General features: G+C 43.8%; 1 protein-coding gene across 2 annotated transcripts; it reads right to left on the minus strand.

The window, feature by feature from the left end:
* Positions 1-5,116: 5,116 nt before the first annotated feature.
* On the minus strand, positions 5,117-7,556 carry GPR6 (G protein-coupled receptor 6). 2 transcript variants are annotated; one of them, XM_027551229.1, is made up of 2 exons: positions 7,364-7,556; positions 5,117-6,746 (listed from the first exon to the last, which is right to left on the minus strand). In XM_027551229.1, exon 2 carries the CDS (start codon positions 6,725-6,727, stop codon positions 5,630-5,632), a length of 1,098 nt encoding a protein of 365 aa, XP_027407030.1. In that variant the 5' UTR covers positions 6,728-6,746; positions 7,364-7,556; the 3' UTR covers positions 5,117-5,629. The 2 variants fall into 2 exon arrangements, with proteins under 2 accessions (XP_027407030.1, XP_027407031.1); XM_027551230.1 differs by lacking the exon at positions 7,364-7,556 and adding an exon at positions 6,989-7,336.
* Between the last annotated feature and the right edge of the window lie 10,080 nt (positions 7,557-17,636).

Below are 17,636 nucleotides of genomic sequence, written 5' to 3' on the forward strand. Positions count from 1 at the left end.
TCCTGTGAAGACTTATTCTGGGAGCTTTCTCTGCTAGCTTCCATCTTTCCAGTTACAGGATATCAGTCTTATATTCAGTTCTTGCCCATCTTTAAAAAACAAAACAAAGATTATCTCGTGACCTTATCTTCCCTCAAGCTACCACCCTATTTTTCACCTTTGATTTAAAGTTAAATATACTGAAAAAAATTAGAAAATTCCCATTGCCTCCACAACTTACTGCAGTCTAGCTTTTAACCCGCTTTCTGTTTAAGTTGCTCTCACTTAGATCACCAATGACCACCATGTTCCTAAATCTAGCACATTCCAAACTTTCTCTTACTTGAACTGTGGGCAGCCTTTCCATAGCTGATCACTTCCTTTTTTTTTTTTCTGGTTATGCCCCTCCTCTGGCTTGTGTGATCTTAGTTCCCCAGCCAGGGATTGAACCCCAGGCACTGCATAGTACAAGGACAGGGTCCTAACTTCTGGACTGCCGGGGAGTTCCCAGTCACTTCCTTCTTAAAATATTTTTCCTCTTGGTTTTCCCAGGGTATCCCCTCAATTCTCCTCCTTAGTCTTCTTTTCTCCTTTGCTTTCCTTCACTGTACCCCCATATGTTATTGTGTCAAGACTGTAACTTTGGCCTTTTCTCAATCCCTCCCGTGGCTTTATTCTGATGTCTGACTAGCTTAGTTGGTAAAGAATCTGCCTGCAATGCAGGAGACTTGGTTTGATTCCTGGGTCAGCAAGATCTGCTGAAGAAGGGAATGGCTACCCACTCCAGTATTCTTGGGCTTCCCTGGTGACTTAGTTGGTAAAGAATCTGCCTGCAATGCAGGAGACCTGGTTTGATCCCTGGGTTGGCCCCTGAAGAAAGGAATGGCTACCCACTCCAGTATTCTGGCCTGGAGAAATCCATGGACTTTGTAGTCCATGGGGTCCATGAAGTCGGACATGACTGAGTGGCTTTCACTTTCATTTTCCTGTGGCTTCACTTACACCTTAAGGTCAATGATTATCGAAATTCTGTCTCCATTCATGCCATTCTTGCCAGCTCCAAATCCACAGGGCTGCCTGCCTCCACTTGGATATTTCCACAAATCCCAACATTTAATATGTAGAAAACTTGATTCGGTGCCCTCTTTCTCAAATCTGCCTTTCCTGCTATGTTCCCATCATAGTGTATCCACCCTTTGAGCATCCTTGACTCCAAACTGTTGCTTAATTCTTACAATCACTCACTTAGTCAGAGACACTCTTCTTTGAGACCTCTTGGATCCATCCCCTTCTATGTACCTCCTTTGCCTTCTTAGCTGATGTTAACATCACCTCTCACCTGGATTGCTATAACTGATCTCCAAAATAGTCTCTTGGCCACCAGCCTTTCCCACCTGCAGTCCATTCCCAACACTGCTCTTTGTAATCTGGCTCTTGCCTACTTCTCCAGACTTATCTCCTATTACTTCCTCTCTAGATTCTAGATCTTAAACACTCCAGCTGTGCTGAATGGCCTGCATTGCTCTGAATGGGCCATACTTCTGTGCTTCCTGTTGTCCTCTTGGTCTGGAACATTCCCCTTCAATGTCCTTTGCCTTGAAAATGCTTTTTGTTCTTCTTGACTCTGCCCAGTATTGCCTTTCTAGTGGATTTCCATAGCATTTCCCTGACCTTCATATGGGATCCCTACTCTCTATGTATGCCTTTATTATTGCGCTTTTCATTAGTACTGTTCTCAGAGCTGTGGCTGTTACCTTACATGGCAAAAGAGACTTTGCAGATGTGATTAAATCAAGAATCTTGAGATGGGGAGGTTATTCTGGATTATCTGGGCGAGTCCTAAATATAATCACAAATGTCCTTATAAAAGGGAGGTAGAAGGAGATTTGACCATAAAAGGAGGCAGTGTAACCACTAAAGCAAGATAATACACTGATGGTTTTGAGGATAAAAGAAGGGGCCACAGGCCAAAAAAGCAACTCTAAAAGCTGAAAAAGTTAAGGAAACAGACTCTTCCCCTAGAAGCTCTAAAGAAAGTGTAGTCCTACTTAAATCTTGGTTTCAGACCAGTGAAATATAGTGCAGACTTCTGGTCTTCATAACTGTAAGAGAATAAATATGCATTGTTTTAAGCTACCAAGGTTGTGGTCATATGCTACAACATCAATAAGAAACTAATACCTTGGGCCAAGTGAGGCCCTGCCCTGGGCCTCATGCTGCAGAGACCTCTGCTGTATGCCCATTCCAGCTGTGGGGGTGAAGAGTCTGTCCTCACTTCTAGGCCAGGCGCCATGTACCCCAAGACTCCCAAATTCCTTACTAAAGAAATTCTTCCTCAAGACCTATTTATTGAGCCTAAATGCCTCTTCCCAAAGTTGGTTCTTTTGAGACAGACTATACTGCCAGTGGGCTCATGCTCTGATTTGAAGGATAGTCAAAGGAGCAATTATTTGTGGGATGAACCACTGTATAGACAATAGACTGAAGGGCACAAGAACTGAGGCTAGGAGACCAAAGAGAAGGCTGCCACAGTAATTCAGGTAAGAGATGATGATAGAGATGGTAGAGATGGTGAAAAGTGGCTAGAGTCTAGATATATTTTAAACATAAAGGCAACAGGCATCCGTGTTGGATGGGCGGTATGAAAAATAGGGAAGGGTGTGATTCCAAGGTTTCTGCTCTGAACAACTAGAAGGATGACGTTGTCATTAATTTAGATGGTAAAGAAGGGAGAAACAGTGCTTACTGAGATAAAGATTAGTGGCTTTATTTAAATGTATTAAATTTAGATGCTTATTACTTATCAAAGTGGGTAAGGTGTTGGATGTTGAATCTTGCTTTTTGCAAAGACTATATGCTTCCAGAAATTAGCTTAAAGTCTTAAAATAGAGATTATTAATAGATGCATCAAGTAAACATATGACATTCCTTCATAGAAATGTTTCAAGACATACTCACAGTTTTGTATCCTTACATCGTCAGATAGGTGAAGATGCAGCCCATTGACAATACACAGCCTGACAAGCTGTGTAAGCCAGGAATATTAACAGCCTGGTTGTTTAGTATCTTCTTGTTCTTAGCTCTTTCAAACATTTAGGGCAGATATTGAATATTAATACCAAGTGGATTGAAGTCAGATCCATGGTCTGTCTTACTATCTTAGTCTTGAACTTTCTTAATCTGCTGATTGCAAAAATTTTTCTCTGAAATTTTAACATGTATAATAATTTGACTTTGTTCCACCTTGAAATTATGTTGTTTTCCCTACCACATGTTTGGAAAGTTTATAGCCAGAGCTTTTGTTATTTCAGTCTGCTTGAATGCATCCTGGATACTAATAGGGCCTGAGAGAGTGTCTGATGTTGCTGAATAGTCTATAAAGGTTGTTCATTAGAAAATGTTAATTTGATGAATGAGCAATAATGCTGATCTTCCTGGATCTCAATTCATAGACACTATAAAACAATAAACCTATAAATCTTAGTGTGTTTTGTAGTGTTAAAAAGGTCACAGCTCTGTTGCAAGATATTGGAGACTAGATTGTTTATACATTTTCTCTTGTGCATTCTATAATCAATACCCATTCCCCTCATTCTCCTGAAGTTTTTCTTGTCAAGTTCACCAATGATAGTCACATTACAAAATCAATAGCCATTGTTTTTAATCCTCATTTTACTTACTCTCTCAGCAGGGTTTGACCAATTGACTACTCCCTCCTGAAACACCTTTTCTCCTTTATTTTGGGTCACTGTGTTCTGCTAGTGTGATGGTTAATTTTATGTGTCAATTTGACTGGACCACAAGGAGCCCAGACATTTGGTTATACCTTATTCTGGCTGTGTCTGTGAGGGTGTTTCTGGGTAGGATTAACATTTGACTCAGTAGACAGAGTAAAGCAGATTGCCCTCCTAACTGTAGGGGGGGCCTCATCGAATCAACTGAAGACCAGAAACAAAAAAGAACTAAGCCCTGCTGCCTGATTGACCTGAGATGGAACGTTGGTCTTTTTCTGCCTTTATGTTTCTAAATGAAACAACGGTTCTTCTTGAGTCTTGAACCTGTGGGCTCTCCTGGTTCTCAGGCCTCTGTACTCAGATTGGAACTACACCATCAGTGCTCCTGGGTTTCCAGCTTGTTCCTATTGACTGTAGACCTTGAGACGTCCCAGCCTCCACAGTAGCATGAGACAATTCTTTATAATAAATTTCTTCATATGGATTTATTTGCTTGTAAACTATCTCCCCTACTAGAGGATAATGCTATGAGTAGAGTAACCTTTTGTCTGTTTAGTTTGCTTCTGTATTCCCAGCATTGGGACTGTGTCTAGCAGATAGTAGGTGTTAAATAAATATTTGTGAACTATATAAAAATTTTTGCTTGTGTATATTTTCCTAAGGCCTAAGGCCAGTGACTATTTGTGCTTGTGTGCATATATCTTCATAGGTGCTCAGAATTTGTCCACATATATTATTTATCCTCACATGACCTGTAGGAAGGGAAGGAGGGAATGATTTAACTATGATTCACATGTATTGGTGGAATGGGAAAGTTTAGTTCTTGAGGTTATTAATTTAATGTCCTGTGCTTTGCAGATAAGAGTGCCTCAAAGTGGGCTGCTGGGCTTACCTTCATTTACCTCATATATACACAGTATATCTTGAGGTCTTGTCTTTGAAGAATTTATTTATTTTATAAGGCTGTGCATTTTGCTACAAGACCTGGCCAGTAACAATATGCTCAGTCAATATGAATTTTCAACATTAAAATTCTTTCCAGACTGGAAAAAATACACCTAAAATTTGTGGCTCGAGGGTTTGTAAGCACACATGTGGTGAGATGAAGGAATGGTTTCAGACATCCTTTGGGGCTTGTCTTCCAAACCCAGTAACCAATTTGCACTGATATACAAATAACCCTTTAGTGGCCTGTGAATGCTATTATGTGAGTAATTATTCCCTTCCTGACTTCCCCAATAATCTGGATTAGGTGTTTCAATGATAATTTATGAGCAAGTGTGTATGATTTTTTTACATTAAGATTTTCACAGGATGGAGATGGTACATAATAAACTTTTAAAGTAAATGCACTAATAATTCATGTCTTAAATAGTAATTCTATCACCAGTCACATGCCAAAATTGCATTTTTATAATGTGTTTATTTGTGTACAAAATATGTTGTAATTTACTGATGTATATGCAGCAAAATATTCTATCACATACAACAAAAATACACTTTTTACCCCCTTCCCCTGCCCTTGAAAATGGCAACACTGTTTTGGCAGTTGAGCAGCTAAAAATAAAGTGCTATAATTAAGCAGTATTGGAATGTCTTCACTCAACAAATGTGATGTACAATTTGAGTATACAACCACATTTTTGTTAGTTTTTTTCACAGAACAGGAAATTCCACATCCTGAACACCTCCAGAAGATACAAATATTTGTATATATATGTACACATGTATACACTGTATATGTAAAGTGCCAACAAGCCTCTTTGTCTCTGTGAGTTTGTTGTGTTTATGTTTATTCTGGCTTTCCAAAATCAGTCACACTATTGGGATCTCAGAGTTCATCAGCAGGCACCGAGAAGCTCACCAAAGGCTGGCTTGTTAGGGGTGCGGTGTTGGTTAGAGGGTGGAGGGAGCCATCAGACCTCACTGGGGGACCTGGAGCGGAAGGGCACTTTGGACTGGAAACAGCCACAAAACAGGAGCCACAGGGCCCGTTGGATCTCCTGGTTGCGGAAGGCATAGATGATAGGATTGATCATAGAGTTGTAGGTTGCGGGCAGCAGGGTGGCGTAGGTGTAGACATCTGGGTCCTCGTGGCTACCTACCACGCAGTAGATGGCAAAGGGCAGCCAGCTGGCACCGAAAGTGCCCAGCACCACTGCCAGCGTTCCCACACCTTTTTTGGTGGCAGCAAGGTGGGGTGGCGCCAGGCAGTGCTGCTGCAGCGCGATCTGGTGTGCGTGCCGCCAGACCACCTGGCAGATGCGCACGTACAGGTGCAGCATGATGCCGAAGACCGCAAAAAAGGTGGCAGAGAGCAGCGCCACATGGCTGCGCGTCAGCGGGCGCACCACGCTGCAGGCGGCGCGCTCCGCCAGGCAATTCCAGCCAAGCACCGGCAGCAGCCCGAGGCCTAAGGACACGGTCCAGGTGGCAGCAAGAAGGAGGTGCACGCCCATCAGGGTCCGTCGCGAGTAATAGGTGAGTGCGTTATAGAGGGACAGGTAGCGGTCCACCGTGATGGCCAGCAGGCTGCTGACTGAGGCAGCGAAGGAGGTCACAAGGAAGCCCACAGTGAGCAGGCTCACGGTCTCTGAGGGCACCACGTATTGGAATACGAAGTGCAGAATGAGACCGCAGCCCGCCAGCAGGTCGGCGGTGGCCAGGCTGCCCACCAGCACGAACATGGGCGTGCGCAGAGCAGGGGTAGACGCGATGAGCGCCACTACCAGGGCATTTTCGCCTGCGATCACCGTCCCAGACATGCAGAGCAGTACGTCCCATGGATTCACTGCCGAGAGCAGCAGCCCCGGCGGCCCCGCTGGCAGCTGCGAAGACAACTCCAGCGACGCATTAGCTGCGCCGCCGCCCCCCAGCGCCGCCGCCGCTGCGGCTGCCGGGTGCCCCCATTCACCGGTGTCCCGCGCTCCTGCTGCGGTGGCTGCTGCCGCCGCACCCTCGGCCGCCACTGCCACCACCTGGGAGCCGTTGAGCGAAGATACGCTCGCGTTCATCGCGGCGGGACGTTACACCCTGCGTGGAGAGGGAGAACAAGTGTCAGGTGTGCGGTTCACCCCGCCAGGGGACTTCCCCGGGTGCTGCTGCCCCGCTCGTACTGCCCATCCCGCCTCAGAGCAGAGCGAGGAAGCAGTGGTAGAGAGCCAAAAATAAAAAATACCTGTTGAGTGAGCCAGTGAGAGAGTGAAAAGCACAAGGGATGCCGCACTGGTATCTGAGTTTTTGCACAGATAAAGACACGAAGAACATTCACTCACATTCACACAGATCACGTAAGTGTGTCCGTATTTGCAACCGCATCTTGTGCACCAGACTATTATTGTCGGCCCCAGAGAGTCCTGCCCGGGCTCTGACCGGCTTGGTCAGGCGCTCTCAACTAAGCGGCGGAATCGCTGTCCGCGGTGCTGAAAGATAAGTTTCTGCGCTCTGGGAACACAGAGGACCCCGTTGGCTTCAGAGACCCCTAGGAAAGAGGTTTGGAGGGAGAGAAACTGGAATGTCTTTTTAGGTGGAGAATGTGGAATCAGCTTGGCTCCATTTCTCCGGGGTGAGAAGGATTCATCCCCTGGCCATCCTTCACCCCTTCCCCTCTGCACACCCTCAAAGTTCCTTTAGAGAGCCCGGTTGCTCACCTGGGGAGTCAGGGCTTCAGGAAATCGCTGATCATGAGCGCTGCGATGGGGCGCCAGGCTGCGCTCCCCGCGCGAACAGAGCCGACTCCTGAAGGAGGTGGCCCGCCCGGCATGCAGAGGAGTGCCGCGAGCTTGTCGCTGTGCGGGTGCTGCGGAGAGTGAGAGATACAGTCAGTAGAAGAAAAAGCGGCTAAGAGCAGCGCGCCCGCTGGAGATTGACAGGCAGGGCGCGGTGACGTCAGGTTCCTGGCTCCAGAGTGCAAGCCAGGCGCTCGCTCTACTTGCCCGCCCATCAGCTACCTCCCTCACCACATACCCTCCCCAAACGATGTTTCAGAGGATTCATAGAAGGAGAAGTCGGAGGGTCGCCGCCAGCTCGGAACCTCCAGGAATAGATGGGAGAAAGAGGCAAAGGGGAAAAGAGTGAAGACTAAGGGAAGGCAAGGAGGGTGAAGTGGGAGGGGAGGGGTGGGGGATGAGATGCACTAGCCAGGCAGCAAGACCCAAGCCGGAGGTCACTGAAGGGGGCAGGTTGAAGAAAAAGCCCTGGAGAAGAGGGAGCTTGGTGCAGAGAGGTCCAATCAGAAAGGTGTTACCTTAAAAAAAAAAAAAAAAAAAAACCTTAGGGGACAGGAATGAACTGGTATGGAGGGGACAGTGAGGGTTTCTTAAAAGGATGTTTGTGGTACCCTTGTCAGCTGAGTAGAGCTAGAGAAGAAAAGCTGAGTTGTGGGGAACAGAGAAAAGATGGGACATTTGAGGAAAGCAATGTCTTCTTTTGACGGTTACCTGTGCAATCAATTCTTCTCTCTCCCTCCATTTCTTCCTCTCTCTCACTATCTTTCTTGAACTCTGCACAGAGGGTTTCACCATGATCTCCCCAGCCAAATGTTCCCCGATCACACTAACTGATAGTGCTCTTGGAACTTGCTCTTTAATTAAAGACCAGGTCTGTGTCTTGTTAGAAAAGAAGAAAGCAGCAAAATGTGATTTACTTTCCTGGCAACAGACTTTGCCCTGTTAATTAGTACCCTATAAAACAAATTACAGGATGAAAATAGTGATAACTCAGCTGCACCAGACTTCAGTAGGCAGGAGTTTTATTTTCAACTTGGATAACTCATGCTTTTGGTTTAAAGGTGTTTTGTTTTGTCAGTAAAATACAAGTATTAGACTTCTTTTTCTTTTTTTTTAATTAGCCACAATCTCCAGTACCTGTACTTGGGGGAAAAAGTTAGAGTAGTTGACTCCACCTAAGGCTCTGGAATAAACGATTTCTTATTGGCATGATGGCATTATATCAGAGCCACAGACATGATTTTCAGGGGCCACATGCTCTAGGCAAGGTGAAAATAGACATTTGCTACTGGTGCTTCCTATACTTTTCCGTGTAACTTCTTTCCTCTCCTGGCTTCACTTTGCCTCAAAAAGAAAAAATATATATATTCAAACTTGTGTACAGGCTGGAGTGGAAGGTAGAATTTTATCCTGGCCTTCTCCATTTAAATATGCCCCCTAAGTCCAGACTCATCTTGCCCTCCTATCTCAGTTCAGCTATACTTAACTGGAAAAAGCAGGAAAACTAATAGGACCATTCAAATCTTTGGCTGCAATAGCTAGTGTGGGTCCATAAAATGAATTTACACACAATTTCTCCATTGGGAGAGTTTATAAAATTCTTGTGAATTTGCAATTTGGCTGAAGTTCTGTTTCTGGAAGTGCCATTTTGAGTTTCAGTAGAAGATTATCAAGAATGTTATTTCAGAGCTGTCAAGCAAACTGTCAAACTGCAGATTTCCCAAACAATCAGATGAAAACCCAAGGGGAGGAGGATCTTTCTTAGTATCTGAATGTGTTACAGTTTTACGTGTCACAATGCAGTGCTAAGTGTGAGGTTAAGATTAAGCAGAGATCCTGTGTTTCAGACATTTTCAGGCTGTCACCATCGCCAAGAATGGATTGGCTTTTCAGTAGTTTCAGGGGGAAGATGACATATGTATATTCACGTACATTAATGCTGGTTGTGAGGGTTTTTAGACTATCTTTCAGTCATGCCAGTCTGTGGTTACCTCTCTCAGATACTAAATTGGGTCCTGACAACAAACAGGGCATTCTTTCAAGCTCCACCTTGTTTCTCCCATATTCACTTTTGTCTCCTGGGAGGCAGAAGATGGGAAAGAAAAAAGGTATGTAGTTCATTGTGTATGGTCAGGAATTAGATGTACTTCACTGCCTACTTTGCCCACAGTTCCCCACAAGAGCCTGCCCTTCCAGTAGTCTCCTAGAATGTTCAACCTGTGAACTTTGTGACAATTTCCACTCCTGGCCCAGCTTATGGAAAGAGGTTGATGCCTGACCCAAGGTTAAACAAGATCAGCCATCATTCACTGGACCAGTGACAGGACATCATTCAGGACCATTCCTGAAAATTTAACTAGGAAACATTGTGACAGTTGTCAGTCAGTGTTGGGCTTTGAACCTGAAAGAGCATGATAAGTTAGGGCTGGATCACTCACGTTGAACCTTGTGTGAAATGAGAATCAGAGGAAGACAGCTGCAATAGAAGAGTGAAGCAGATGTGCAGAGAGGAAAAGAGATAAGGGAGATCAAATGACTGAGATGTGGAGGGAATGACCTCAGTCCCTGTGTGTCTGGTTGCCAGCTCTGGGAGTCTAAATCTCTAGATCCCTTGAAATGGCTATTTGTAGTCTCTACTACAAACCTTTCAAACCTTGAGGTTCCTTGAGTGGGTTTCTAATCTGTGAATTGTTGATACTTGACTGAAGCACACAACTAAATGTATTATTCATCCACCAGGTTGTTTGATCCAGGTTATGTTTTGTGGTATGCAGATTTTGATTTTCAGCTTATAGGCACAGGTTAAACTCATCATTACCACCCCTGTGACAAACCCAACATATCCTCTGGTGCCTTTGTATTAGAGCAATATCCAAGCATGAACACAAGGAAATTTTCCTTCTCTGAGATTATGCTCAGGAATTACAGTCTGTCAAGCACAACTCTTTCTGTAACTCCCTTGGCTATTTCTTGCCTGTTTCAGTCTCGACCAGTGGTTCCCAACCCTGGCTGCATTTCCAAATTACCTAGAAAGCTTTTTAAAATGACTGACTTCTGGATCTTTCACCCAGAAATTCATTTGATCTGGAGTGAGAACTAGGCATCAAGCTTCCTAAAGACTCTGATGGGAAACCAGGGTTGAGAACACTCATCTAAGTAATCATACAATCTCCTTGTGAGTTTAGCACGCAGTTTAGATTTGGAGTTTGGAATAGTTCCAATAAAGGAATTGTAGCAACAATCCAACTTTAAATCATTTGGTGTAATTTCATATTCAGGACACTAACCAATCCTCAGTAGACCTTTAATTTTCCACACTCACAAGAACCACCTTTACGGCCCAAGACAACGGCTGACACGTGGTCCCCTTTTGGCCCTGACGAACTCAATGGCTCCATCAAGGAGCTCTAAATTCTGGTTGCCCCAGAACCTCTATTTTTCTGTAGCTTTCAGGTATTTTTCCTGTTCCTTCTTGTGGGTTCACAGCCACTTCCCAGGTGTGCCTTCTCATGGCCCATATCTTTGCAAATCAATTATGTTTTAGAAAACCAGAGTTGAAGTCAGCCAAGCTGTCTAGACCTTATAAAACTAGGTTGGGAAGACCCATACCACCAATTCTGGCCTCTCTCTCTGAGCATCTACACAAATACACACACATTCCTTCCACTTGGCTCTTAGAGACAAAAAATACAGTTTTCTACTGGGAAGTATAAGTCTATTTGCTGGTATACAGATACTTGTGCTGACAGCTCAGTAAGAGAGCAGGTGCTTAGTGAGATATATGAAGCTGTTACTAAGAAAGATTATTGCTGAAAGAGGCAAGAATCACAAAGGGCCACTGAATACACTGTTTGGCCAAAACGAAGGTGGTGGGTGGAAGCAATCTTTTGGGGACATATGCTGAGGCAAATGAATGATATTTAAAATATCTCCTTTTCTTTGCTTTCATCAGTCCACATGCTTTCCTCTCCCCATAAGGCATTAACGATGGATCATAATGTCCAAGGTATCTACTTTCTCAGCCTGTCCAAACACATGAGAGATACTCCTGCTCCACACCAGGTGAGCAGTCTTGACTTCAAAAGGCCATTATCCTGGGAGCTCAGCATCACCTGATATTCCCACCAAATTTAGAAAAGGAGCAGACTACATTACTTGTCCATATGATGCAGAACATTATGCAAGACAGTTGAAATTTTTTATTTAATTCAGTTGGTGAGCAGCTCTGTTTTTTGCATGAAAGAAAATCAGGAAAAATAATAACATTTAAAGACATATGTTTTGGTGGTCCAGTAACCAAGACTTCATGCTCCCAATACAGAAACCCCCGGTTGGATCCCTGGTAGGGAAACTAGATCCCATGTGCTGCAACCAAGAGTTCACATGCATGCTGCAAGGAAGGTCAAAGGTCCCTCATGCAGCAATTAAGACATGGCACAATCAAATAAATATTTTTTAAATAAATAAAATGCACATTAAAAAAATATATATATTTTCATATATGATGAAAATAACTATTAAGTTTTGTGGAGATATGTGTAGTCTTGCAACTTAGATTACCAGCCGGATATGAGAATGATAAAGTTGGGTCTATTGGTATATTTGAAAAGTAACGAGGAGATAGTCTTTTAATCTGCTGTGCCCTACATTTTCAAAGTGCTTTGAAGCTCACACCATGGGTTCAAATTCATATTCTCATTTTATTCTTTGAAACAACTACATGGAGTTTGGGGTTATTTTCTTTGAAGATTGGACAACTGAAGTTCAGAGAGGTGAAATAAGTTACCCAAGGGCACACAGGACACCAGCAAGTGTATTGTGCACAAGACATAAGCAACGTCACAGGAAAGCAAACACACGTGGACTCAAGGTGTGCAAAGGCATGCAGACTCCAAAACTCAGAGATGCTTTGCCTTGGATAGATGTAGCCAAAATGAGGTCGTTTATAACTTCAAAATTACTATGAACAGCATTTATAGATGACTTCTTCTGTTTTATAAGCTGCTTTTTAAAATGTACTGTTAAAAAAACTAAAGGGAATTTTGAAAGAAAAACTTTCACCCATATTCCCATCAGCTAAAAAGGATTGCTTCCTCCACCCCAACAAGATTGTAAATTTCTTGAGGGGATGGACAAGTTCTAATTAATCTTCCCATCAGTATGATCTGTCACAGAGGAGGTGTTCAATACATGTCTCGTGAATGATCATTTCCCAAACTTTTCCACATGCATATATATTTGATGTAGATGCATATTATTTGATGTAGAAATATTGCCTAGTATGCATGTACTATATGTACAGTGCACAATTTCAGCTTTTACTTTGTAATTAAGGGTGTGTTGTCAGTTTTTCTGTACGTTGTATTATAATTATTTTTCATACTTTTGCCTAGCCATTCATTCATTCAGTATACCCTTACTGAGTACCTATTATTAGCTAAGCATTGTACTAGAAAATCAAGATGCCATAATAGGCCCCTGTTCTCAGGAACAAGTAAATGGATTCTGTGGAAAAAGCGTGGTACATATTATAAAAAGAATTGATCACAGGGGTAATGAGGGCACTTGGGAGAAGACTATCAGTCAGCCTAGAGAAATCAGGAAATGCCTCTCAGAGGTGATGATGGAGATGATGCCCAAGCTGAATCTTGAAGGATGACTCACAGACATGGAAGGTAAGGAAGACATGGAGGTGTTCTAGGCAGAGAGAGCTGCCTGTGCGTGAGGTCAGGTAAGGCTGGTGCAGGTCACTGGGACCATGGGCAGTTATTTGTGGCTGGCATGTCAGAAAAAGAGGACAGGAGCAGAGACACATCAGATAGGTGGGCCAACTCATAAAGGCCTCCTGTATCATGGCACGAGTTGGATTTTATCCTGAAGGTAATGGGGGGCCAGTGATAGATTTTCTTAAGCAAGGCGGTTGATATAATCAGATTTGGTCCCTCTTACAACTTATGGAGTGAATGGAGTAGAGAAGAGCAAGAATGGGTTTAGGTGAACCTGTTAAGAGTCTATTGTGGTTATCTGTACAGGAGATTATGACCACTTAACAGTGGGTAGTGATGGTGGTGATTGGAGAAGTTGATGAGTCCTTCACATGTTTCATACAGTATATTAAAGCATTTCTAGCTGCTAAGATTGCTAGTTTTACAAATCTTGGAAGCATAAGATACTAGAGGATTGTCCCTTACATAAAACTCAATACAGGTTTTCTGATCAGCAGACAGGCCTTTCACATTTTCAGTCAGAGACCCACCCAGCTCCTTCTGTCTTAGCTCTGCCCTCCTCTAGAACTTCAGAGTTTTTAAGCATTCACCATTCTGGGGACTGAGAAATGAGCTTGCAGTATTTTATGGGACACACTGGAAAGTGAGGAGGTAGATCAGATCAGATCAGTCGCTCAGTCACGTCCAACTCTTTGTGACCCCATGAATCACAGCACGCCAGGCCTCCCTGTCCATCACCAACTCCCAGAGTTCACTCAGACTCACATCCATCGAGTCAGTGATGCCATCCAGCCATCTCATCCTCTGTCGTCCCCTTCTCCTCTTGCCCCCAATCCCTCCCAGCATCAGAGTCTTTTCCAATGAGTCAACTCTTCACATGAGGTGGCCAAAGTACTGGACTTTCAGCTTTAGCATCATTCCTTCCAAAGAAATCCCAGGGCTGATCTCCTTCAGAATGGACTGGTTGGATCTCCTTGCAGTCCAAGGGACTCTCAAGAGTCTTCTCCAACACCACAGTTCAAAAGCATCAATTCTTTGGCTCTCAGCCTTCTTCAAAGTCCAACTCTCACATCCATACATGATCACAGGAAAAACCATAGCCTTGACTAGAAGAACCTTTGTTGGCAAAGTAATGTCTCTGCTTTTGAATATGCTGTCTAGGTTGGTCATAACTTTCCTTCCAAGGAGTAAGATAGACATAGATAAAAGGAGAAAAGGTATGTAGGATGACTTCTGGTTTTCAGGTGTTGACAGGATTGGACTAGAGAGGGGCAGAATGGCTAATGTGATTATGGACATACCGAGTTTAGGGTAGGCCACCCAGTGCAGTCCCCAGTATGACATCAAACAGAGAGATTGTGCTGAAACTTAGCAGAGAGTCTAGATTGGAAAAGCTGATTAAGGTGCCATATAATACTACTAATGAGGCTGCTGCTGCTACTGCTGCTAAGTCACTTCAGTCGTGTCCGACTCTGTGCGACCCCATGGACTGCAGCCCACCAGGCTTCTCCATCCATGGGATTCTCCAGGCAGGAACACTGGAGTGGGTTGCCATTTCCTTCTCCAATACATGAAAGTGGAAAGTGAAAGTGAAGTCGCTCAGTCATGTCTGACTCTTAGCGACCCCGTGGACTGCAGCCCACCAGGCTCCTCCATCCATGGGATTTTCCGGGCAACAGTACTGGAGTGGGGTGCCATTGCCTTCTCCAACTAATGAGGCTACCATTCACCAAATGTGTACCATTTGCTAAGGTACCCTAAGGAGTGGACCCTATCATTATCCTCATTTTACAGAGTAGAAACAGGATTAAAGGGCAAAGTGAGTTTCCCACATGGTTGGAAAGTGAAGGAATCAGAATTTGAATGTCATTTCTCTTGACTCCAGTTGAAGGGAACTAGTAAACCTAAGTGAGGAGAACCAAGGGCATTCCCTTGGAGAAAGCAGTCTTTATAGTATGCATGGAGGACAGGGTCACCACAGTGAAGCTGAGAATAGTCAGAGAGGCAGGACATGTGATGGGAACCTAGCCTCAGTCAGAGAAAAGAGAATGCGTATGGAGATCAAAGCGAGAGTGAGTTTCAGAAAGAGAGTCAAATTACACCCAGGGAGGTCAAATGAGGTAAGATCAGGGAAGGAAAATATTACCTGAATTTAGCCAGAAAGTTTTCGGTGACTTCAGTAAAAAGGGCAGGAATAGCAGGCAGCCAGGTGAAGTGAACAGGTTGTAAAAGAAAGGGGAGAAAGGGGAGTACAGATGTCTCTAAGAAGCTTGGCTGCGAGGGGAGTGGTTGGCTAGAGATGTGAGTTCAAGCTTTTCCTTTAAAAATGGAAGAGATTTGAAGGGGAAAGGGATGGCTGAGAGGCCAAGGTTGATTTCACAGAGAGTTGCTATTTGAGCTTCTCCATCTTTGGCTGCAAAGAATATAATCAATCTGATTTCAGTGTTGACCATCTGGTGATGTCCATGTGTGGAGTCTTCTCTTGTGTTGTTGGAAGAGGGTGTTTGCGAAGCCCAGTGCATTTTCTTTGCAAAACTCTATTAGCTTTTGCCCTGCTTCATTCCGTATTCCAAGGCCAAATTTGCCTGTTACTCCAGGTGTTTCTTGACTTCCTACTTTTGCATTCCAGTCCCCTATAATGAAAAGGACATCTTTTTTGGTGTTAGTTCTAAAAGGTCTTTAGGTCTTCATAGAACCGTTCAACTTCAGCTTCTTAAGTGGTACTGGTTGGGGCACAGCCTTGGATCACCGTGATATTGAATGATTTGCCTTTGAAATGAACGGAGATCATTCTGTCATTTTTGAGATTGCATCCAAGTACTGCATTTCGGACTCTTTTGTTGACCATGATGGCTACTCCATTTCTTCTAAGGGATTCCTGCCCACAGTAGTAGATAAAATGGTCATCTGAGTTAAATTCACCCATTCCAGTCCATTTTAGTTTGCTGATTCCTAGAATATCGACGTTCACTCTTGCCATCTCCTGTTTGACAACTCCACTTTGCCTTGATTCATGGACCTAACATTCCAGGTTCCTATGCAATATTGCTCTTTACAGCATTGGAACTTGCTTCTATCACCAGTCACATCCATAACTGGGATTGTGGAGTTATTTCTCCACTGATCTCCTGTAGCATATTGGGCACCTACCGACCTGAATTTGGAAAACTCAGCAGTGACCACAGGACTGGAAAAGGTCAGTTTTCATTCCAATCCCAAAGAAAGGCAATGCCAAAGAATGCTCAAACACACTTGCACTCAACACAAATGCACAATTGCACTCATCTCACACACTTGTAAAGTGATGCTGAAAATTCTCTAAGCCAGGCTTCAGCAATACATGAACTGTGAACTTCCAGAGGTTCAAGCTGGTTTTAGAAAAATCAGAGGAACCAGAGATCAAATTGCCAACATCCGCTGGATCATGGAAAAAGCAAGAGAGTTCCAGAAAAACATCTATTTCTGCTTTCTTGACTATGCCAAAGCCTTTGACTGTGTGGATCACAATAAACTGTGGAAAATTCTGAAAGAGATGGGAATACCAGACCACCTGACCTGCCTCTTGAGAAATCTGTACGCAGGTCAGGAAGCAACAGTTAGAACTGGGCATGGAACAACAGACTGTTTCCAAATAGGAAAAGGAGTACATCAAGGCTGTATATTGTCACCCTGCTTATTTAACTTCTATGCAGAATATACCATGAGAAATGCTAGGCTGGAAGAAGCACAAGCTGGAATCAAGATTGCTGGGAGAAATATCAATAACCTCAGATATACAGATGACACCACCCTTATGGCAGAAAGTGAAGAGGAACTAAAAAGCCTCTTGATGAAAGTGAAAGAGGAGAGTGAAAAAGTTGGGTTAAAGCTCAAGATTCAGAAAACAAAGATCATGGCATCTTGTCCCATCACTTCATGGGAAATAGATGGGGAAACAGTGGAAACAGTGTCAGACTTTATTTCTTTGGGCTCCAAAATCACTGCAAATAGTGACTGCAGCCATGAAATTAAAAGACGCTTACTCCTTGGAAGGAAAGTTATGACCAACATAGACTGCATATTGAAAAGCAGAGATATTACTTTGCCAACAAAGGTTCGTCTAGTCAAGGCTATGGTTTTTCCTGTGGTCATGTATGGATGTGAGAGTTGGACTGTGAAGAAAGCTGAGCACCGAAGAATTGATGCTTTTGAACTGTGGTGTTGGAGAAGACTCTTGAGAGTCCCTTGGACTGCAAGGAGATCCAACCAGTCCATCCTAAAGGAGACCAGTCCTGGTGTTCATTGGAAGGACTGATGCTGAGGCTGAAACTCCAATACTTTGGCCGCCTCATGCGAAGAGTTGACTCATTGGAAAAGACTCTGATGCTGGGAGGGATTGGGGGCAAGAGGAGAAGGGGACGACAGAGGATGAGATGCCTGGATGGCATCACCGACTCGATGCACTTGAGTTTGGGTAGACTCCGGGAGAT

The sequence above is a fragment of the Bos indicus x Bos taurus genome, chromosome 9 (genome assembly GCF_003369695.1).
Source record: "Bos indicus x Bos taurus breed Angus x Brahman F1 hybrid chromosome 9, Bos_hybrid_MaternalHap_v2.0, whole genome shotgun sequence".
Lineage (NCBI taxonomy): Eukaryota > Metazoa > Chordata > Mammalia > Artiodactyla > Bovidae > Bos > Bos indicus x Bos taurus.